Source organism: Schistocerca nitens, chromosome 3, assembly GCF_023898315.1.
Source record: "Schistocerca nitens isolate TAMUIC-IGC-003100 chromosome 3, iqSchNite1.1, whole genome shotgun sequence".
Classification (NCBI taxonomy): Eukaryota; Metazoa; Arthropoda; class Insecta; order Orthoptera; family Acrididae; genus Schistocerca; species Schistocerca nitens.
Window position 1 is genome coordinate 582,545,863 of NC_064616.1, and position 24,015 is coordinate 582,569,877.

Genomic DNA, 24,015 nt, shown 5'->3' on the forward strand with positions numbered 1-24,015 from the left:
CACGAGATCTATGGAACGCTATTACTAGCACTCGACAATTAAAGCTTCCTTAAAGCAAAAACACACGGAAGAAGAAGTGACAAGTAAGAAAAATTCAGTTAAAACTTAAATTAATGTTGCTCTCTGCACATCAGAAGTGATGCAGACGGCAGTTACGACGACACTGACACTAGTGGCACTATGGCTGACTAAAGGGACTCTCTCTGACTATTCGAAACAAACACGAAATCTATGGAACACTATTACTAGCACTCGACAATTAAAGCTTCCGAAAAGCAAAAACACACAGAAGAAGGTAACTAGACACGAGCTGTATCAGCAATAACAATAAGCAGCCAGATGGTACCTGGAAACATTTTTCTGGCGCACCCAAGCTGCCAGATTCGCACATGCGCAGAGTAGTCGGAGTTGTAGTGGGATGAGGGGTAGTCTCCTTGGGAACCTTGTTTACGTGTAGTGATTTTGCTGTTTCCTCATGGTCTACAGCTGTCAAGAACAAAACGGATTTCTGTGGCTGGAAGCTATAAAGTGAATTAACACAATTATGGAAGGCTAAAATACACTCCTGGAAATTGAAATAAGAACACCGTGAATTCATTGTCCCAGGAAGGGGAAACTTTATTGACACATTCCTGGGGTCAGATACATCACATGATCACACTGACAGAACCACAGGCACATAGACACAGGCAAAAGAGCATGCACAATGTCGGCACTAGTACAGTGTATATCCACCTTTCGCAGCAATGCAGGCTGCTATTCTCTCATGGAGACGATCGTAGAGATGCTGGATGTAGTCCTGTGGAACGCCTTGCCATGCCATTTCCACCTGGCGCCTCAGTTGGACCAGCGTTCGTGCTGGACGTGCAGACCGCGTGAGACGACGCTTCATCCAGTCCCAAACATGCTCAATGGGGGACAGATCCGGAGATCTTGCTGGCCAGGGTAGTTGACTTACACCTTCTAGAGCACGTTGGGTGGCACGGGATACATGCGGACGTGCATTGTCCTATTGGAACAGCAAGTTCCCTTGCCGGTCTAGGAATGGTAGAACGATGGGTTCGATGACGGTTTGGATGTACCGTGCACTATTCAGTGTCCCCTCAACGATCACCAGTGGTGTACGGCCAGTGTAGGAGATCGCTCCCCACACCATGATGCCGGGTGTTGGCCTTGTGTGCCTCGGTCGTATGCAGTCCTGATTGTGGCGCTCACCTGCACGGCGCCAAACACGCATACGACCATCATTGGCACCAAGGCAGAAGCGACTCTCATCGCTGAAGACGACACGTCTCCATTCGTCCCTCCATTCACGCCTGTCGCGACACCACTGGAGGCGGGCTGCACGATGTTGGGGCGTGAGCGGAAGACGGCCTAACGGTGTGCGGGACCGTAGCCCAGCTTCATGGAGACGGTTGCGAATGGTCCTCGCCGATACCCCAGGAGCAACAGTGTCCCTAATTTGCTGGGAAGTGGCGGTGCGGTCCCCTACGGCACTGCGTAGGATCCTACGGTCTTGGCGTGCATCCGTGCGTCGCTGCGGTCCGGTCCCAGGTCGACGGGCACGTGCACCTTCCGCCGACCACTGGCGACAACATCGATGTACTGTGGAGACCTCACGCCCCACGTGTTGAGCAATTCGGCGGTACGTCCACCCGGCCTCCCGCATGCCCACTATACGCCCTCGCTCAAAGTCCGTCAACTGCACATACGGTTCACGTCCACGCTGTCGCGGCATGCTACCAGTGTTAAAGACTGCGATGGAGCTCCGTATGCCACGGCAAACTGGCTGACACTGACGGCGGCGGTGCACAAATGCTGCGCAGCTAGCGCCATTCGACGGCCAACACCGCGGTTCCTGGTGTGTCCGCTGTGCCGTGCGTGTGATCATTGCTTGTACAGCCCTCTCGCAGTGTCCGGAGCAAGTATGGTGGGTCTGACACACCGGTGTCAATGTGTTCTTTTTTCCATTTCCAGGAGTGTATGTTATTAGTTTGTTTTCTGATTTTATTTTGTTTCCAGGTTTTTGGCAGTAGGGTATTAATTGCCTTGCAGAATAATGAAGTTATTTTTGTCGATTTACAAAAATAATTTCGCTTTCTTTTCCCCCACAGGTAGTCAGTTTATTTGAAACACTATTGGCTAGTATCAACCGTACGCAGAATTTCAAGTGCACATTGTTGCCTTTTGGGATGTATGGCATTAGGCCACAATAAAGAACTAAACATGAGAGAATACAATACTGGTATTTCAAGAAAATTTGCATTCTGAAAACCACTCTGAAAAGTTAATATCAGCTTGGGGCCTACTTCTTTGTGAATCTGGACATAACGAATGTGCTCTTTAAGTCAAATTATGGATTTTAGTATGGTTTATGAAATTCTTATTCTTTTGGAGTATCTTTTGCTGTGTTGTTTTGTTTATGACATAATGTAAGATCTCTTAATGCCATATACGTACGAACATATGAGCTACCTACGTCATCGTAACCGTGTAGACACAGTAATGCTGCTTTCTAGCACTCTCTAATAACTGCTGAAACAAATTCTAACAGGTTGCGGGAAAATAATGCAATTGGTCATTTGAAAAGCCTTACTTTCAAAGTAAATTTCATTTTACGCAATGTGAGTTATGTTACAGGTGCGAACGTGCTTTGAATTTCTTAAATCACAGAGTGCTTGATTTTCATTTAAAGCTTAACACTTTGAGGGCCAGCCACTTAGAAGAATGTTGAGCACAGAAGACCAGACATTTACATCATTACTTAAAACTTTACAAGCACATTTGTGTGACGTATTGAAGTGTAACCACATGCAAAAAAGACAAATATTATATGTGAAATCTTCGCTTTCCTTGCAGCTACACTATGTATATTAATTTAAATCATTAACTTTTCCTATTTGTTTGTTCATGCTACTTAACAGTGATGCTGCTATATGTACTGTGCTCTGACTCACTATGTTTACATGCAACACATCTTCCGAAAGGCGAAAACTGAATTTCGGAGGCTGCTTTTCGCTGTTGTGTTTACATGTTAAGGTCTGAAGCAGATTTGCTAGCTCAGTTAACAACGGCACCTGGAAAACAGAAGATACAGTTTACGATTTAGTCAGCACAATCGCTATTTCTTTACAGTTAGACAAATTGTAAACAGCTTCAGTCTAATATATCTACTTATCCTTCACTGTACAAAAAGCCACTCTGTAAATATTAGCTGAAATTTTTAAAAACAAGCCGAAACCTGACAGTCCAAGCATGTTTCAATACCAGCTGCTTATGCATGGCAGCGAAAATCAATTGCAGAACTGGTAAACCAGCAACCAGAAGTGGATTTCCAGAATCTGTTTTGAAGTGTTTACATGACCACCCAGAAGCAGTATTGGGAGATTGGTTTACGAAATTTGGTTTTGGGAGCCCCATTTAAATGTGATGAATATCTGCTACCATCGGCTGGTGAGATCACGTGATGTGACATATGATTGGCTTTCAAAAGTGCATTGTGATCTCGATTTCAGTGCTTCGGAAACTAACATTCTGTGTTTGGTGGAATTAAGTGGCAGGAGGCCCTACGCTGGTGTATAAAACCTTAACCATTCAAAGGATTGATAAGTTTTACGATCCCAAGGGAAAGTATGTTGTCAGTTAACACAGAAAAACTGTATTTTCACCTGGGAGAAAGTGTAATTTTTAACTGGGAAATCTGGAAAGAACCCGGTGAATTTGTTTTCCTTGCTTGCATATACACCCTATCAACAGAATTATGTTGTGACATGAGCACTCTCATGTTCATGGAGTATTCCGCAAACCATTGAGACAAAACTGGAGAACAGTAGATTGTTTCATTACTTTATGAAAGTTAAATGTTACCCTGCAGGATGGTGTAGTGGAGAAATGAAAGAACATTACTGAGATTTAGGTTACTGTATCAGTTGCCAGTGGATGAATGGTTCCTTGTTAGCAAGTTAGTTGTATCTCATTGTGTGGTTTTTCACAATACTCATTCCCCACCATTGACATGTTTTCGTGTGTGCAGAGACTAATTAGGCCATGTCACCTCATCTCTTCAAATCCCCATACTGCCATCTGGATTTAGGCTTTTCATGATTTCCACTTACGGAAAATAAGAGGATTGTTCTTTCGAATATAATGACCTCATGACGAACAGGTTGTTAAACATTAATCTGCCTTCCATCCCACATCAAATATGTTTTCATTTGTGTCTACATAAGGATTAGTTTTCCATAACTGTGCGTTTACACTTGCTTTCATATCTCCACCTCAGTGGCTCTTACATGTATACAGTTTGTGTGCATAATTTTTCTGCAGTTCTTAATTAATTATTGCTGCTACACTCTTTGAGACAACCTTTGAGGTTGCATACACCCAGTCATTATTTTGGTTTAAGCTCATCCATTGGGGATATTTTAGAACCCATGACTGTTGATTGAGTGTAAAAAGTTAAATAAAATTGCAACCAGTCAATTTTTTGAATAATTATGTTTTATTCCATGAACCGGTTTTCAAACCTTTTCAGGTTCACCTTCAGATGGTTTCTTGAGGATACATCATTATTTCTAGGATAATGCTACGTGCTGGCTCTGTGACAAGATGATGAGAAACATGCTTTATTAATCACCATGACTTTTGTTTATCGGTCGATATGGATGTAAATTTAGTTTTTTGCTTACTGCAGTAGTATGGGTGACTTTTTTCGTTAGTGTCCATCTGTCTGCTTCCATTTTGATGGCCAGTTGGTATCACTTCACGCACTTTTACACAATCTGTATTAATTTTCACTCGTACAGTGAAACTTTGCCAGCATTCAGCATGTGCTATACAACTGTTGCTTGTAACAAATATGTTGACAAAAAGGTATGGCATAGGCCTATTTTGCTCAGAGATGTAACTTGTTCTTTTTTACATGCATTAAAGTCGATATAAGGGCAAATATTTTAGTCAGACTGGTGATAACATGAGAGCACAAAATAAAATAAATAAATAACTACAAGCCGGCCGAAGTGGCCGTGCGGTTAAAGGCGCTGCAGTCTAGAACCGCGCGACCGCTACGGTCGCAGGTTCGAATCCTGCCTCGGGCATGGATGTTTGTGATGTCCTTAGGTTAGGTAGGTTTAACCAGTTCTAAGTTCTAGGGGACTAATGACCTCAGCAGTTGAGTCCCATAGTGCTCAGAGCCATTTGAACCATTTTTGAAATAACTACAAGAACAAACTTCAAGTGATCTACAGGGTGTCTATGACCCGGGACAACCAGGAGATCCTGGAATAACCCAGGAATTTTTTCAACCGGGAAAACCCCGGGAATTTTTTAGAATTCCGGGAATTTTTCGTTGATCAAGTTTTCAGTTAATTTTTTGTAATTTTGACTGGTAAGAACAGATACTCTAACTAAAGGACTGCAGAATACTACTGCAGCGTTAAAACATGAACGAGAGAAAAAAACGAAAATAAAACTTAAATTGCAAGGGAAATGCGCCATATAAAATAACAAAGTGCTCGTACAAGCGTCTGCCAACAGCAGAATGTGTCAAAGGCCTTTTAGTACCTTTCCCCAATTCTGGCTACATAAATGTGGCTGTTGGCTGTGTAAGTAGCAGTAGCAGCAACCATCTACATGGTACCTGGAAAAATTTTACTGGCGCGCCCAAGCTGTCAGTTTCACACGTGTGCAGCAGGCCCGGATCTAGTGGGGGGTGAGGGCAAACTGGCGTATCAGAACCGGGCGGCAATTTTTGGGGGGGAGGGGGCAAATTCATATTCTTGGGGAAAAAATCCTTGTTTCACAAAGGACCTAGCATCCAGTGCACGTCAGTCTATCTATAATTCATATTATTTTGAAACGCACCCCTGCTGGGTTTTGAACACATTCTAAGTTGATTTCCGAATGAATTATAAGTTGATTTTTTAATGCGTGCATATTGTACGTGATGCCTCTGCCAGGAGAATCGTCGTCACATCTAGAAACAAACTTTCCTGCAGACAAAACGAGACGTGGCTTTACGAGCTGAGTGGAATAAAACTGAACCGGAGAATGACAACTGCTGCTTGTTTATGTGGTTCATTCGGTTTGCGAATGTTCAGCGTTGTTATAATTACTAGCGAAATCCATAGATTCAGACTACCAAAGTGGAAATAAATGACTAACAGGAATAACAGGTAAGAAAGATTACGTATTATTCTCTCGGTGTATCCAAGAAAGTGAAATTTTGACAGAAAATTTTTGGCCAGATCACTACACTAATTAGGGCCAGTTGCAGTCCCCAGCTAGCAGCCGTTTAAGTCCCATTTTGGGAGTAGCGTGGGAAACGCATTGTACGAACTGGTAATAACGACTAACCGGAGAATAATCTATGGATAACTAAACCGGTGATTGTGGCAGGGGTAGTAAAGTTAACCGGAGAATGAGTTTTGACAGTGGTAGGAATAGTTACAGAATTAGTGACGATGAGACTGTTTGTTAGAACGAGGAAGGAGAAGAGGGGACATCACACAAGTTATGGAAGAATATGACGATTCCAAATTTATAGTAAAATTTCGTTCTATTTTTCGGTCTCATGCATGAGAAACTGGAGCGCATGAATGAAATGTGAAACTATTTCCCAACGTAAAGCTTTTTGCTTGTAGTAGGCCAAATAGGTATTTCGTATTGGAACTTGGTGAATTATTTTGTCGTATTATAAAAATGATCATTATTGCCAAAACAGTGTCGCTTATTTGGCGTGTGTTACAATTGCTGCAAGATTAGAAAGGCCTGTTTCGTTTTATCAGGCACACCGTGACAAAATAGACATAATCAGATCGAGAAACCACACCAGTCTTGGGTACTAATAGTATTAACAGGTTTTTCAGTATTAGATAATGACATTTCCATTTTTCACGTAGCAAAACATTTGACGAACTTTGATAAGGTAATAGTTATTTCGCAGAGAGGAAAGAACGCCATGTAAAGCTGTAGCAAGATTAGAAAAATCGCTAGGACCAAAGGATTGAAGAAATGTGTACTGCCTTGCATGTCTCCTGTCTTTACTGGTTGTAGGTATCCTATATTTAATTTTATGTTGCACAGAAGAGCAAGTTATTAGCTAATAGGCAATAAAGAGTCCAGATTTTCTGAAGAGTACATGTTCTTCTGGTTACAAATAAACATCCGGTATTAATTGCGAGGGGTTGGGCAGAACGTCAAACTGGCCGACTGGGAGCAGGATAGGCACTACAGGACATATTAATTTCCACTGTCCTGAAATAGTTTGATTGCATCCATTACAAAATATACACGTTTGAGTTCCACAGAGCGAAATACAGTGACGTGCGATATAAGAATGTTGTTTGAAGAGACGTGGCACTGCACTGCACACTTAAGAGCAAATAACGTGTCTTACATTTCCTTGAAGATATATGTTTTATGTATCAAACTCTTCAGAAAGATGTACGCTACACAATGATCTTATTTTTGAAAAGTTTTTTTACGTTCTGATGCACAGAGCAGTCTGAGTTATAGTGGGAGAGGGGGTAGCCTCCACGTGACCCGTGTTTACATTTAGTGATTTTTCTGTTTCCTCTTCCTTTACTGCTCTCATGTCAAATGAAAACAAGACGGATTTCTGTGGCTGGGAGCTGTCAAGTGAATTAAAATATATTCACATAATTACGGAAGGCTAAAATATGTTACTAGTTTCAGATTTTATTTTATTTCCACCTTTCTGACAGTCGAGCATTAATCGCCTTGCAGAACAACAAAGTTATTTTTGTCAGTTTGCTAAAGATATTTGGCTTTTATTAGGCTTTCCTGCAGTGGCAGTGAATTTATTTGAAACGAAGTGTTTAATTTCACACTATTCGCTAGTTTCAACCGTTCGCTCCGTCTCAAGTGCACGTTTTCATCTTCTAGCATGTATGGCATTATGCCATAACAAAGAACCAAACATGAGATAATACAGTACTGGTGCTCGAAGAAAATGTACGTCCCGAAAACCACACTGCAAAGTTTCATATCAGGTCGAGGCCTACGTCATTGAGAATCTGGACATACAAATGTACAATGTGATGTGAACTATGAATTTTAGTATAGTTCACGAAATTCCGACGCTCTTGGAGTATCCTCTGATGTCTTGTTTCTTTTATCATAAGATGTAAGATCGTTTAATGTTTTACACGTACAAACATACTGGCATCCTATGTCACTATTGCTGTGTAAGCACGGTGACGCCTCTTATCTGACGTTGTCTGGCAACTGCTGAAATGAATCTGTTTCTAACAAGTCGTGGGAAAATATTGCGAATTGTTGTTCAAAAAGCGTTATTTTCATAGTAAATTTCCTTCTACACAAGATGAACTATGTGCGAGAATGTACGATGAATTTCCTAAATCTTTTTTAAAAATCTGCTCTTTGATGAAGAGCCATTTAGAAGAATTTCTAGCCCACAAGATCAGAGATTATGTCAGTATTAAAAATTTTACTGGCATATTTGTGTGATGTATATTAAAGTGTAACATGCGCTAAACAAATCAACATTACATGTGAAAGGTTAGCTTCTCTTGTAGCTTATTAATCTTTGAGACAAATATTATATGCGAAAGCTTTGCTTTTCTTGTAGCAATGCTATGTATATTAATTTAAACCATTAAATTTTCCTGTTGGTGGAATTCGAATTTATACTTTCGTAATATGAAAATATACAGCGTACATGTTGCAGCACATCAAAGATCTTTCCAAAACGTGTTTTTTCATCCTGAGTTTCGTTTTATAAAGCGCCGGGAAATTCTACGCTGCTATATAAAACCATATCCACTCAAAGGATACGTTTTACAGTTCCGAGGGAAAGTATACTGTCATTTAACACGGAAAATGTGTGTTTTCACTCGGGAGAAAATGAATTTTTAACCGGGAGATCTGGGAAAAATCTGGGAATTTCTTTTCTTGTCCGTGTACACACCCTGGATCTAACATCTTATTTCTATTTGTATATTAACATATAATACAGTCAAGTTACAGCAAATATTTTAATAAAGATTGGTGTTAACATGAATGCCCAGGAATCATTAATACAGATTTATTTTATTTGCAATTAGATACAGCTGTTTGTATGACCATGACATTTATATTTAAATTTAAATTTTAAATAATAACAATCCTTCAAATGAACTGTTGACTTATTTCTGTTCTTACATTAATATGATCTGGAACATTAGTGAGAGTAGATTCTGTTTATTTTAGCTATACAGTTTACAGTTTCATGCAACTTATTTACATTCTTTTGGGTGTTGCAATTATCTGTATTCGTGATACACACGATGGTACAGTACTGGGATAGAAATTAAAAATGAGCCAGAAAGACACCCATTTGGTGATATTAAAGATCAAATCCAAATTAGTTATCACAAGTGGACTCTTATAAAATACATTGTTACAGACCACATTAATTTTTCACACCAAAAGTGCTTTAACAGCTCATTAGAAGTGTTTCAGGGGTTTTGCTCTATAAGTGATTGTACTCATAGACAGTAGCATCCAATTTTTGCTTTTCTTTCTAACTCTGTCCATGCTTGTGTACACACTAGAATACTGAATTAACATATTTGCTTGTGATATTGTTGTACTAAAAATGGGTTAATAACCTAAATCATAGGTTACATGAAAATAAAAGTTGTTTAGAATGTAAGCTATATAAACAAGTAAGGATAATTATTCAGATGTTTGTCAAAGTACCAATAGTTAAGTAACTTAAAATGGAGAAAATATGCAGTTGTGCTTATATATCTCTAATTTCCAGACCCTATTAAGTCTGTCTTCATGTGCCTTTCCTGTTGATACTTCAGCAAGAGACTTGCATCTATGAAATAACATTCACAGAAACAAAATTTGCTACTGATGTAAAAGTCTCCCTTTTCAAATACACAGTGAAACTTCTGTTTTATCTTTTGTGTGATCAAGACTTAAAAAATGCAAAATTGAGGAAAATTCAGAATCAAAGAAAATGTTAAAACCACCATAAATGAGCAAAAACATATGTAATTGGAAGATATGATTAAAAATTGCAATCCTCTCCAGTACATTGTATAAAATCTGTATGGAAACACTCATTAAAAAAATTGAACTTGGTATATGGGTAAAAAGTAATCGAGCTATTGTTCAACATGATACAGCCACAAATTATACATCAAAACATGCATTGTTGAGAAATCTTTCCTTTGTTCTCATCCAGAAAAAAAGCAAAAATTGATAAACATGATGAATTAAATTAAAAATTGTGATGTTCAGTGAAAGATGTTGGAATGTAACATGTGAGGGTGGTCATTTTCCTTCAGTAGTCAATGGCTGTGCAGCTTACTCTGGTGAAGCAAATGCAATGAACTATAGTTTTATATCTTGCAATTAAAGTCATAAACTGCCTGGGTAGGTGTCTGGCCAATCAAAAACATTTATTTAGGTTCACGGACTAGATCTTGGGAAGGCATGAAACATAATGATGGGAATATTGTTTGTACATATTATTATAAACCATAAAATGACACTAGGCAATAATGTGTGGACCTGGAAATATCATAATATATTTAAAAAGATAAACTTTCAGGTTGTGTACTCCTACCATCTCACATCTGTATGCAGACCATAGCAAAAATGAAACACGAAACACATACATTACAACTCATAGATATAACGTGAAATAAATTGTTGAATTGGCCTGTCGTTAGTGGTCATTTGCTGTAGTAATTTCCTATTCAATATGATACGTGTAAGTTTGCCATACAGTACTCAGTACATTGCATGATGTCTGTTCCCTTAATTGAATCTTATGATGATATTTTCGAAACATGGTATTAAAAAGAGTGTTCACAAAAATACCTCTCGCTATTTTACTATTATCATAGCATCCATAATAGCTATTCCCATACTCCTATCTCGTATCAACAGAGCACACACCTCATTTACGATTTTACATCACAAATGCAATTAATGTAGTAGATTTACCATGACCTCTCAGCAGCCTCTCAATGCTAATAGGAAACATGACACAAGAGAAGGGATTCCTTGCACATGAAACTTGAAAGAAAAGTCACATGACTCAACATCTATGAATTATACTATTAAATTGAATTGTTGAGAGTCTGTATATGAAATACAAAACAGATTTGAACTGTAAGTTTTATTTGCAGGTTAATTATTTAGTAATTATGATACAATATTCACTTCCTAACCCAGTCCAGAATACATGTTCATTTGGATTTTTCCTGCCGCCTAAGTAAATAGAGCATGTTTTATAAATTTGATAACGTTGCAATGATAGTATCATCCACATCAGATTTCTGCACATATTTTCTTAAGAGTCTCTAGGCCCTGTAGTGCCTGAAAGAAACTCATTTTCTTGGTAATTTCTTCATCAGATTCCTCCTCCTCCTTTTCTTCCTGTGTAACACCACAATCACCACAATTAAGCCTGATAGCTTTGCTTTCTGCACTATCTGCTTTTGGTAATTAAATTTAAAAGCACAAATAATTGCGAAATCTAGAGGCTGCAGGTGGCTAGTGCAATTTGGGGGGGGGGGGGGGGGGTTTCCAGGGTGGTTTGAAAAGTTCTCGGAATCACCACAAGAGGTCAGCGCTAGTGTAACGAGTTGTTCACATGATATTTATTGGACTGTTGCCTGTAAACATGTGCCACGTCAGTGCTCTTGAAAGAGAGCTGTGGTGGCAACATGGCTCTGTTGTTCCTCCGTAGTGATTCGCGAAGATGGAAAAAATTGAGATTCGAGCAGTGCTTAAGTACTTCGTAAAGAAAGGAAATTCATGCTGGTTTCCAGTATACACTGGGGCCTCTGCTCCTTCATATTCCGCTGTTGCCAAGTGGACAAATGATTTTAAATTTGGTTGGTAGAGCTTAGATGATGATCTGTGCAATGGTCAGCCAAGATGTGTCACTACTCCTGAAATCATTGCAAAAGTGCACAGAATGGTCATGGAGAATCACCGATTGAAAGTGCATGAAATTGCTCACACTTGCCAGATGTCATCTGAAAGGGTATATCACATTTTAACTGAAGAATTAGAAATGAAAAAATTATCTGCAAGATGGGTGCCACCATCAAGACAATGCTCGCCCGCACACAGTTATCATCGCCATGGCTAAATTACACGAACTAATGTATGAATTGTTGTCGCACCCACCTTATTCACCTGATATGACTCCATCAGACTTCCATCTCTTCCCAAAACTAAAAATTGTTGTTGGTGGATGAAGATTCACTTGAAGCGAAGAACCGATAGCCAGAGTTGAAACTATTTTGCAGGCCTGTAGGAAATTCATTTCCGAGATGGGATGAAGGCACTGAAATATCGTTGGACCAAGTGCATTAATCTACAAGGAGACTACATTCAAGAATAAAAATTTTCAGTGATGTAATCACTTTTTTTTGCTATTCCGTTCCGAGAACTTTTCAAACCACCCTTGTACTTTAACATTTCTCAGTATATCAAAATTTGGACAACAAATAGAATTATTTGTCTGTTTTTTGCCCATTTGGAAACCTAATTGGATGATGAAGTCTCCAAAAATGTTCAGTCATCCAGGAATTAGAATGTACTATGCACTTCAAGGGTAACTTTTTTATATTTTTTGGACAGTGTGGTTTTTAAACTTCCCAGTTATAAGAGGTGGAAGCTTCTCTGAACCATCTGCATTGCAGCACAGCAAAACTGTGACTATCTGTGTACTGAGGAAAAATGATTAAAAGTACCACACATTGTAGTTTTCTGCTGCAAAAACGTAAGACACAAATAGAACAACATTGTACATAGTGTATCAGAGGTTCATTAAAGTCGTGCCACCCCTACATTAATGTATACCACCTGCCACATTGTATCAGAAAAAAATTTTAAAAAATAGATGCATCAGAAACACAATGCGTTATTGCAAACATTTCTGTTAATTGGATTATGAACTGTACTTTCAAAATAAATTCAGCTTTAGGGTGGTGACTTTACATTTGTGTAGCTCCTCTTAAGATTTAATGTTTAGCCAATATTAAGTTCATAACTTGTGATTTACTGTAGACTCTATCCTCAGCAGGTTTGCTACATTCAAAATTTACAAAGCTTAACAGCATAAATTTTGGGTACCATTTGTTAGAGCATGAAAGTTTACATGTTTGGTGGGTTCTATTTAAATAAAGAATTACTATAAATTGATGTGATGAGGTGGACTTCAGTGAAAAGGATTCAATCTGGATGCACAAATTTTCAGCAGCTACAAGCTAAAGTGTCTTTGTCGGTTTTGTAAAATAAGTTAGGAGATACAGTTTGTGTGTGTGTGTGTGTGTGTGTGTGTGTGTGTGTGCTGTATATAACTGAAATAAAGTAGCAAGGACAAATATAAAATATCGCAGCAGTTAAGTGGTTAAACCACGAGCATAAATGCTGACGTCTGCTTCATGACAAACCTTGTCATTATTGCTCTTATTGTTTAATGTGTCCTTACAAGCCACACTTCATATGCTCACTGTACTTCATGTGCTGCAGCCCGTCAAGGTGTTAGTTTAGGCTCGATGAGAGAAATAGACATATGAAAAAAAAGAGTTTACTTCCCCGGTTGACGTTACAAGCTTATTAGAAGTCGGTTCAGTGAATTTCTGAACACTGTGTAAAATTTAAATATAAAAGAATATCACTGCTGCTAATCTTCATGATCTACAGTGTACAGTGCAAAGTATATATGTGAGTAGTGTATGTGGTTGTTGCAACTGTATCGTGTCAGATTTGAACACAAAAGTCTTTAAAATGTGCTATCGCAAAACCATTGTTCTATTTCTGTGTGACATCTCTGCCATAGCACATGATCTGCACAAAAAGTATATTTTTAGCACTTCACAATATGCTTTAACCCCCAACTTGTACTCCTGTCCTTTGCTGCAAGCTGAGTGTGCAGTTGATTCTGACAATACTAATCTGTCTTCATCACCATAGTGCCATTGTTTCCTCTCCTGTATGTGCCATGTGTGTAGTCATGTGGTATTTTGTATGTATAAAGAAGCTGGAATCTTCTGTAACCTAATGTTGGTTGTAGCAGCTGTCAGAATTCTGGTCCTGGACAATAAATGGGCATGACTGTGTGTTTCTGAAAGATCTGACTAAATTTCCTCTTTCAATTTTTGCATAATACTTTTCATAAATGACATAGACCTAGTTCTGTAGTAAAGTATGACTGCAGAGCATTCATCATGTTTGAATTGTGAAAAAATTTGCATATTGCGTTACCTCTATTTCAAACAGATTAGAATTTTGTGAAAGAACACAATTTTCCGACTTTGTTCTAGAATTCAATTTAGTCCTTAATGTATTTAGATGTGCAAGAAATTTTGATGATGACGGGCAACTATGTAATTAGATGATAAACATGTTGGGAATACAACAACAAACGTATTTTGGCTTTAATGAAGCCACATGTGTAGTTATTTATTTGAATTTCACAAGAAAGAAATAAGCTATTTGTGAACAATACCAGTAACAGTATAGTTAATCTCTCGTTATTAATGGTCACTACATAGTAAGGATCTTACTGTCCATTTTTCACATAAATGTTCATACTGACATTATCTGAATATATACCCATTACTGTTAAAGGAGGACTGTAGTGTTTTGGTCAGTTTGTATTTTGTAGGAAGTGCAAGCATTTGTCTGCAGGGGTACAGCAACCATTTCAGAGTTGCATGTAAATTTTTCTTTATTTTACATGTTTCACTCAACCAAAGTGAACACCTTCAGAACTGTGGAAATACAATGTGTTACACCACCATACAATAAGATAAACTGATAGATTCAACTTATAACCGTATAACCTGATAACATACATTACATGGCTGAAGGCCACTCTTTACAAATATCAGCCTACATACAGCACTGCCATTCCACATAAAATGGAGTAAGTTGATTGTGTACAGTTAACGTAAACTCTGCAGTCAGGTGCATTGTAAGATTAAACAGCAAGACCTTCCATTTGTTGTTGAGCGAGTCAAAGCCCTGTCACTATGTGCTTTCATTGAAACCACCTCATGAAGCTTTATGTAAATCCTGTGCAGTAAAAAAATTAATATTGATAAACTATGGCAAAATTCCACCACTTTTTTGGGCATTCACACTTACATGTCTAAAAACGTACCCAGTTATTAAAATAATTATAAGGGACATAGTGAAATTACAAATTAAAATTATAATTGCTACTTTTAAGGTGTAATGCATATGTTGTGTATATAAGAGGTTATTAACAGCATTAAAACGGACCTATATTAACGCAGAAGTACCATACCATTCATGCGTGGTGGCACAATTCTTCTTACATCTAAAACTATTAGAGCACAGTATATGGAGAGGAAAGTGTTTACAACATACATATTTATTTACAATGCACATATCTGGTACATATATGTACTTGATTACACCTATGAAGGTAAAAAATTTGAAATTGCATGGAACGTTTGTATTGAAAACAGATGGCAATTAGGAAGACCGTTCATGTTGGCTCAGCTGATGTCATGAAGATGGTAAAGAGTAGCAGCTTTTAAGGGCATGAGCACATTTATAAGATTCATAACTACTCGTAAATACCTCTTAAATTAACATAAAAAAGAAATATGAAATTGTCATTTTTTCAGACATTGACTTACATATGCCGTACTTGTAAATATTCATTAAAAACCACCTACAACTAAATGTGTATGTCTGCAGACGTTGAGATATAGTGAGATTATTCACCTAAACATTACAATTTATTAAGATGGAGAAAAAAAATTTTTTTTTTCCAATTATGGTACATGAAATCTTCACAATTAAGGAAGATGGCAGATGGACCATTCAGGTTGGTAGTGATAACAGTGCAGGAGTGGTAACGAATGACCACTTTGACGGGTGTGAATGCACATGTCTAAAATTAACCACTATTGTAACGTGACATAGTAAAAATCAAATCCAAACCGTAATTGCCATTTTAATGGAGAGTAAAAGAAGAGAGTCCTGATGGCACTAACAAAGTTTCAACTGTCTTACTCTTCAGTTATTATGATTATAATGTGATGATGATTATATTTAGTGGAATAGTTTGTTCCCATTATGGCTAAGTTTAGGACAATGATTATGATCATTGAATACTGTCAGCATGTAAACATGAAGGGCATGTGACACGTGCAACACTTTAACTACTGATCTGAACTGCAAGCACCAAGAACATTCATGAGGTAAAGAGAATAATAAGCATCATATTTCCACTGTATGTAACCAAGGCAATAATGTCTGGGAATAAGTACACAATTTAAACAGTGGTTTGCTTTAACCACTTTTACTTAATCACCTAACATGGCAACGTGTCAAGGAGCCAGCAGTTGCTGTAAAAGGCATTGCATACAGTAAATTGTTGAGATATCTTCTAACGCAGCTTGCATGTATGTCTCTAGGTATAGACAAGTATTAGATAAAAAGTCCTATAAATTGTACATGTTTGAGAATAAAATGGCAGGCAGTTAAAAGCTTTTTAGAATTAAATAATGGGTAACATTCATTCCTGCAGACATTGCATAACTGCTTCATGCGGGACCAACTACAAGTTCAGTTAATAACTAGGTCACAAGTGCTTGTCTACAGTACATTATTGCAAACGGAAGAAATCGTTCACATTAAACTCGTTACGACTGTATAACAAAGTGTGTGTGTTTCTTTTCTTTTCAATGAAGATTTCCATTTATTCCAATACATTCAATGTTGGGCCATTATCCGCAATGTTGACAACTCTCATACTATCCTGAATATCACCTAGAGTATGGTTGTTTGCTTTCATGTGCTCACTCAGTCTGTATGGTTTGATTGCAGATTACAATGTTCTTGATATTGCATCTGAAATGGTCTTCCTCTCTGGCCAATATATGTAATTTGACAATTCCTAATGAGTTTCTTGTCCTAAATGCGACATTAACTTTCTGCCTGGGAAGACATAGCGCAATGCAGTCAGTTATAGGACCTTATGCTTGCCACCATCATACCCGTTAAAATGGCAATTACAGTTTAGATTTCTTTTTTACTATGTCATGTTACAATAGTGATTAATTTTAGGTATGTGCCCTCATGCCAATAAAAGTGGTGAATCATTATGACCCCAGCGCTGTTATCACTGCCATCCTGAATGGTGTATCTGTCGTCTTGCTTAATTGTGAAAATTTCATGCACCATAAATGGAATTTTTTTTGTTTTTCCATCTTAATAAATTGTAATCTTTAGATGAATAATTTCACTATGTTTCGATTTCTGGAATCATATAAACTTAGTAATAGGTGGTTTTTAATTATTTTAATGAGCATTTACAAATTGACAGACATAAGTCAGTGTCTGGAAAAAAAGGCAATTTTAATTTCTTTTTATAACAATTTAAAAGTTAACCTGTAATGAATCTTAAAAATTTATTCATGCCCTTGAAAGTGCTAACTCTTACCACGTTTATGACGTCAGCTGAGCCAATATGAATGGTCTTCCCAATTGCCATCTGGTTTAAGTATGTAATTTCTGTGCAATTTTGCCACCCGCGGTGGCTGAGTGGTTCTATGCGCTTTAGTCCAGGCCCGCGCAACTGCTACGGTCCCAGGTTCAAATCTTACCTCGCGCATAGATGTGTGTGATGTCCTTAGGTTAGTTAGGTTTAAGTAGTTGTAAGTTCTAGGGGACTGATGACCTCAGATGTTAAGTCCCATAGTGATCAGAGCCATTTGAACCATTTTCTGTGCAGTTTTATATTTGTTACCTTCATGGGTGTGGGTAAATACATATATGTACCAAATACGTGCTTTGTAAATAAATATGCGTGCTGTAAGCACCTTCTCGGTATACTGCACTCTAATAGTTGTAGATGTAAGAGGAATCGTGCCATTACGTATGAATGGTATGTTTCATCTGTGTTAATATAGGTCAGTTTTAATGCCATTAATAACCTGCTGTACACGTGACGTGTGTTACCCATGTAAAATTTAATTTTACTCAGGCCCATTAAAATTGTTTTAATAACCACATCCTTTTTTAGACTTGTGTGTGCATGCCCAAAAATGCAGCAGATATTTGCCATAGTTTAGTGATATTAGTGTTGTTTCTGTATTATATAGCTTTACGTAAGGTTTCATGAGGTAGTTTCAGTGAAAGTCCATATTGATAGGACATTGACCCACTCGGCAACAAACAGAATGCACCTGAACACAGAGTTTATGTTAACTGTACACAACCAACTTACTCCATTTTATGTGCGATGGCAGTGTTTTACACAGGCTGATATTTGTAACGAGTGGTCCTCAGTCATGTTGGAAGTTGAATCTCTTAATTGATCTTATTGTATGAAGGTGTAACACGTATTTCCACAGTTGTGAAGATGCTCATGTTTATCGAGTGTAACATGTAAAATAAAGAAAAGTTACGTGTGACTCGTAGCTGCTCTAAATTTTAATTTAGTTTTTGTTATGTGTTTGAATGAAAACAAGAGCCCAGTGCATCATATGTCATGCACCTGTATAAGTATTTGAGGTAAAACTTTTGCAGTTTGTTGAAATGCAGCAGGTGAAATCAGTTCCCCAATTCTTAGTACATATTTTATTGTACTGCTTTGGATTTCAGTGTGAATCTCAGCAAAATAAATAAAACTTCAGATATGTAAAAGGAAATAACTGGCTTCTCATGAACCATCCTTCATGAAGAGATGGCATACCCAAGTCTGTGAAATGTCCTAATATTCAATAACTGTTTGTGATATTAACCTAAAATCAGTGGCGATGTGTCTGCTGTAATATACTTTATAATTTGGGGATACTTAAAAATCACAGAGTATCACTAACTGTAAAATACCTTATACAAGGACAAGGTACAATTTTTTCAACTTGGCATAGAGATTGTGTTGATATCAATTAAATTTCATTTTGTTATCTTGGTATGTACTGTGCAATGATGCAGGTCATTATCACATTGATATGTACAATATGTTTACCATGTCGGTCCAAAAAAGTTTTGAGGCCACATTTAAAAAGTACAGAAAAGTTAAGGTGGTGGTTTTAATGCTTCAGATGCTCTATGTAGCCTCCTTGTTGCTCTGTTGCAGTTTTTGACACAACAGTGTTGAAATACTACAGCTGCATGTCCACTACTTAACACTACCTGTTCACAATTGACTGATCAAATACACATCAGTTATTTATTATTGTTAGTTCAAGCTGTCACTGTAGTTACTGTGCTGACATCACACATATGCCAGGAATAAAATCAGTCTTGGAACTATTTGGATAGATGATGTATATATACAGCTTTTTAAAGCAGTCCTATCATGTGTAGTTCACTTAAGTTTATGAAGGTTTATATGGAGTATGTATGTTCGTTTTTGGCAGTTAAGAAATGGCCAGGTGCATTCAATTGTGGCTGTTGTGCTATCAGATATAATCCACATGAACTCTGTCCCAAAACTAAAACAACAAATTGACCCATATAGTAACTGCACAATGTGATATTGTATAATGGGCAAAGCTGTATGAAGTGGGTCATATCATTGGCATATAAGAAGGAAGAGAGTGCGACATCTTGTACAAAGAATTAATTTTAGTATTTTATTCATCTTCAGCAACTGTAGGTGTATTTATTGAAATAATCAACAACAGGTTGCACAAAAGAAATTTTATTTCCTTAATGGGTTTAGGGACTTATTGCCCTTCTCCCAAAGGTTATAATTATCACATTATTTGCGAGTGTCAAAAATAAGATGTATGCAGCATATGGCTGTGGTTATGTGGTTCATAGTGCCTGTACAAAAAATGACATGATGAAACACTGTAATGTCTGCACTTGTTGTTTGGCTTCCTTATGTCATTTTTGTGCAGGCAGTATAGCCACATGACCACAGAAATATGCCGCATGTATCTTATTTTTGATACTTTGAAATAATGCGAAAGTTATAACCTTCTAAAGAAGGGCACTACATAACTGAAAATAGTTAAGGAAATAAAATCTGTTTTGTGCAACTGGTTGCTAATTATTTCAATAAAGAAGAATTAATTGTGGAAAAGCTTTTTCAAGATGGATGCATCATCTGTTGAGTGCTGTCCAAAAGCTAAAGCAGAAACTTAACTTTTCTGTGGTGTTTGGACTATTTTAAAGAGAGTACTACTGATTTGAAGTGCCAATTTGTTATGGTGATTGAGACCTGGCTCCACCTTTGTATTCAGGAACAACACAGCTGTCAAAGCAGGTGGGTGGAAGCCAGTAGCATTGCAATACAAATGACAAAGGAAGTTTTATCTGCTAGAAAACATATAGGCCGCATTTCCTGGGTTGCAAAAAGTATTACTCTTAATAATTAACAATGCTAAACTACTAACTGGTATGTATGGCAAGTCTTCTGTAGCAACTGATCTCTGAGGTGGCACATTGGTTAAGGCACTGAACAGGCATGTGGGAGAAGCAGACTCAAATGCCAATCTGGCCATCCTTCTTTGGATTTCCCAAAGTTTCCTTAAATCTTGTAAGATGTTTGGCTGGTTACTGTCCCTATATATGTCCAGTCCAAGCTAATGGTCTGTGTCTATTATTCATTTCTTTCCTTTGGAGCAACTATGTGAAAAACTGTGTGAGAAGAGACCTGCTTTGCAAAATAGTCATCTTTCATCAGAACAAACTACTTACACACAGAGGTGCTAAGGCACTGTGAAAAGTGAGGGATATGAAATAAGAACTGTTGGAGTATCTACCTAATCTCCAAATTGCTCTTCCAGTGACTTTCACCTGTTAAAGAAATTTGTGACCAGGAAACATTTTAAGTCAAAAGAGGAGGTTATAGCTGCTATAGAGAGGTATTTTAAGGCCTTCACGAATTTCACTTTGGTGATGGACTCTACTCACTGGAAAACGATTGGTAAAAGTGGGCAGCTACAATGAAAAACAAGTGGGTTTTGGATATAAACAATCAGAAACTTTCTCTGCCAGGCTGAAAAATGATTTATCTTGTCCTGATTTTTATCATAAAAGTCTGAACCAACATTGGAAGTCACTGGCGCAATGCATGACTAAAATGATTTATTTGCTACAAAATATTCGTAGTCTTTAAAACTTATTTTTTATAAATGTCTTCGTATTTTCAGTTGTGCCTTCCCATACATATTCATATGTATGTTTGTTTCCACAGGTGTGATGTACGGTTACAAAGGCTTAGTACTGGTTTTTGGACTGTTTTTGGCATACGAGACACGAAGCATCAAAGTGAAACAGATAAATGACTCTCGTTATGTGGGAATGTCTATTTACAATGTTGTGGTGTTGTGTCTTATTACTGCTCCTGTTACAATGGTCATAGCATCACAACAAGATGCTAGTTTTGCATTTGTTGCTCTTGCTGTAATATTTTGTTGCTTCTTGAGTATGGCTCTTATATTTGTGCCAAAGGTAAGAAAGCAATTTGAATTATTTCAGCCCACTTAATGTGTAGGATGTTACCTGATTGTATTCTGACACAAGCAGCAATTTCTATGCCATTTAATATTGTGTTACATCTTTCTATGTAAAGTCTTAGGAAGATGTGATCACATAAAACAATATTAATCTTTGTAGATATATGTTGCGAATAATTGGAAAAGGAAGTGTGTTTGTGTTTGTTTGAAGAGGGGGGAGAAGGCACTGAGGAAGGAGCAATAACAAGTATTTTTGGCTTTGGTATGAAACATTATTGATACCCTGTGGAGATTTCATGATAGTTGTGTAACTGTGTTGTAGACTCTATATGTAAATGTTATTGACAACATTTGGTGTTGTGAAGTGACCAACTTTTAGGACCATTCTCATTATTGCTAAAAACTGATTTTCACAATCAAGAAAGTTCTTCTGCTAACCTTTCAGTCTTAGCATTTATTGGAGAATGACTTAATTACACATAAGAGATGTTCTTAATCAGTGTATTTGCTAGACTCAACATTACTAATATTGAAACTACATTCAGTACATGAGTGTTAACTCACCAAAATAATGATTGGGTCTCTTGCTTGCTGTGTCTGCAATGTCAGGTAAGCTAAATGTGTCCCCATGGACAGTGCTAAATGATCATCAAGGGGGACTCAACCAGCAATGATTAGTGTCAAGTTCCGTAAACAAAGGCTCTTTGAACTGACCTCAGGTCATAACTTGCCAGTCTTCTGTTACCATTATGAACATGCTTCAGTACTGAATGTCTCAGACAATGGAGACTGTGCAACTCTGTCAAAAATAAAAGGTTTCAAAAGCTAAATCTCAAGCGGATCTATAGAAGCGTTAGTGGAAAAAGCTCTGGAACATGTGCTGTGGCCGGCCGTGGTGGCCGTGCGGTTCTAGGCGCTCCAGTCCGGAGCCGCGCTGCTGCTACGGTCGCAGGTTCGAATCCTGCCTCGGGCATGGGTGTGTGTGATGTCCTTAGGTTAGTTAGGTTTAAGTAGTTCTAAGTTCTAGGGGACTGATGACCACAGCAGTTGAGTCCCATAGTGCTCAGAGCCATTTGAACATGTGCTGTGCATCACTTTTGTATTAATTTTGCTCAGGCAAACTCTTGAGTAGAGATACAACTATTCACATAGGCCATCAGGTGGTATTCACAAGCAACTTTATCTGAAATGTCTTTTAGAAGTCCTTCTGAGAGGACGCCTAGAAATTTGTTAGTTAATAATACATCTTCATCTACAATATAGCAGTGCCTGTGTTATTCTGAATTGTGATGCCAGTTTCCCACTTATCATGAGCAGTTGCTTTACCATGCGTACAGATCCGAAGGAACTTTGCATGATAATTCGGAATAACACAGGCACTGCAATATTATATTTATCTTCCAACACCGAGCAAGCGACTTCCTAGTAAAATGTCTCCCCTGTACAGGAATATACATAATGGATGTATGAGCACAGGTTGTTAGAAACATGTTCGATGACATGGAAGTTTGGGTCTGGCCGTGATTCACATTCAGGTAGCCAAATGGCAAGTCAACCACTTGTGATAAGCTGGAAATCGGGGTTCGAGTCCCGGTCTGGCACAAATTTTCAGTCTCGTCATTCCATCATACAGCTGATGGTTGTGCATATTTGCAACTGCGAATACATTTCATGTATATCAACTTCATCTATATTCCATAAGCCATGTTACAATTTTTTGCAGAGGGTACTTTGAACTCAAGTCTCTGAGTTATACTGCCAGTGTCTTTTTGTGAGATACATGTAGGAAGAAACAGTATATTAGTTGACCCCTCTAACAGTAAACCACTTTGTGTCTGCCACTTGTAGCATGATGAGCATCTCTTTGACACTTTTGCACTTGCTAAATGAACCTGTGACATAACATGTTACTTTTCTGTCGATCTTCTGTGTTTCCTGTATCAATCCTATCTGGTATGGATCCAAGACTCACAAGCAGTATTAAAGTATTGGTCAAACAAGGCTCTTGTAAGCTACCTCCTTCATGGGTGGACTACAGTTCCTGTGGATTCTTGCATTGAATTTCTCTGGCACCTGCCTTACCTGCGATTAATTATATGTCATCATTCCACTTCAGATCTCTCTTTGCACATACTCCCAGATATGTCATGGATGTGACTGCTTCCAGTGTTTGTCATGCAATTGTGCAATCACTCAATAATGGGTCTTTCTGCCTATTGATGTGCAATATGTTGCATTTGTGTTGACGGTCAGTTGCCAATTGCTGCCTGAAGTCATGTGGTCCTCTGAAGGCCTTTTTGCATTTCAATACAGTTTTCTTGTGGATGCAACTTCCCTCCCTATAATAATGTCATTTGCAAAAAGCTTCATCGAACTTCCAATATTATGTGTTATGTCACGTGTGTACATTGTAAAAAATATTAGTCCTGTAACACTCCCTTTGCAGTACACCTGAAGTTACTTTTTCATCTGAAGGTCTCTCTCTCCATTAAGAATGACATGCTGTATTCTGTTTTGTGTTCTGTTTGCTAGGAACTCTTCAATTCAATCACAAAGCTGG

General features: G+C 37.9%; 1 protein-coding gene across 1 annotated transcript in view; it reads left to right on the top strand.

Annotated features, from left to right (window-relative positions):
* Positions 1-24,015, top strand: part of LOC126248497 (gamma-aminobutyric acid type B receptor subunit 1) — a 117,130-nt gene that overhangs the window by 65,461 nt on the left and 27,654 nt on the right. The window contains exon 14 of the mRNA XM_049949534.1: positions 21,194-21,450. Within this exon, the coding sequence (XP_049805491.1) occupies positions 21,194-21,450 (257 nt within the window). The remainder of the gene's footprint in view (positions 1-21,193; positions 21,451-24,015) is intronic.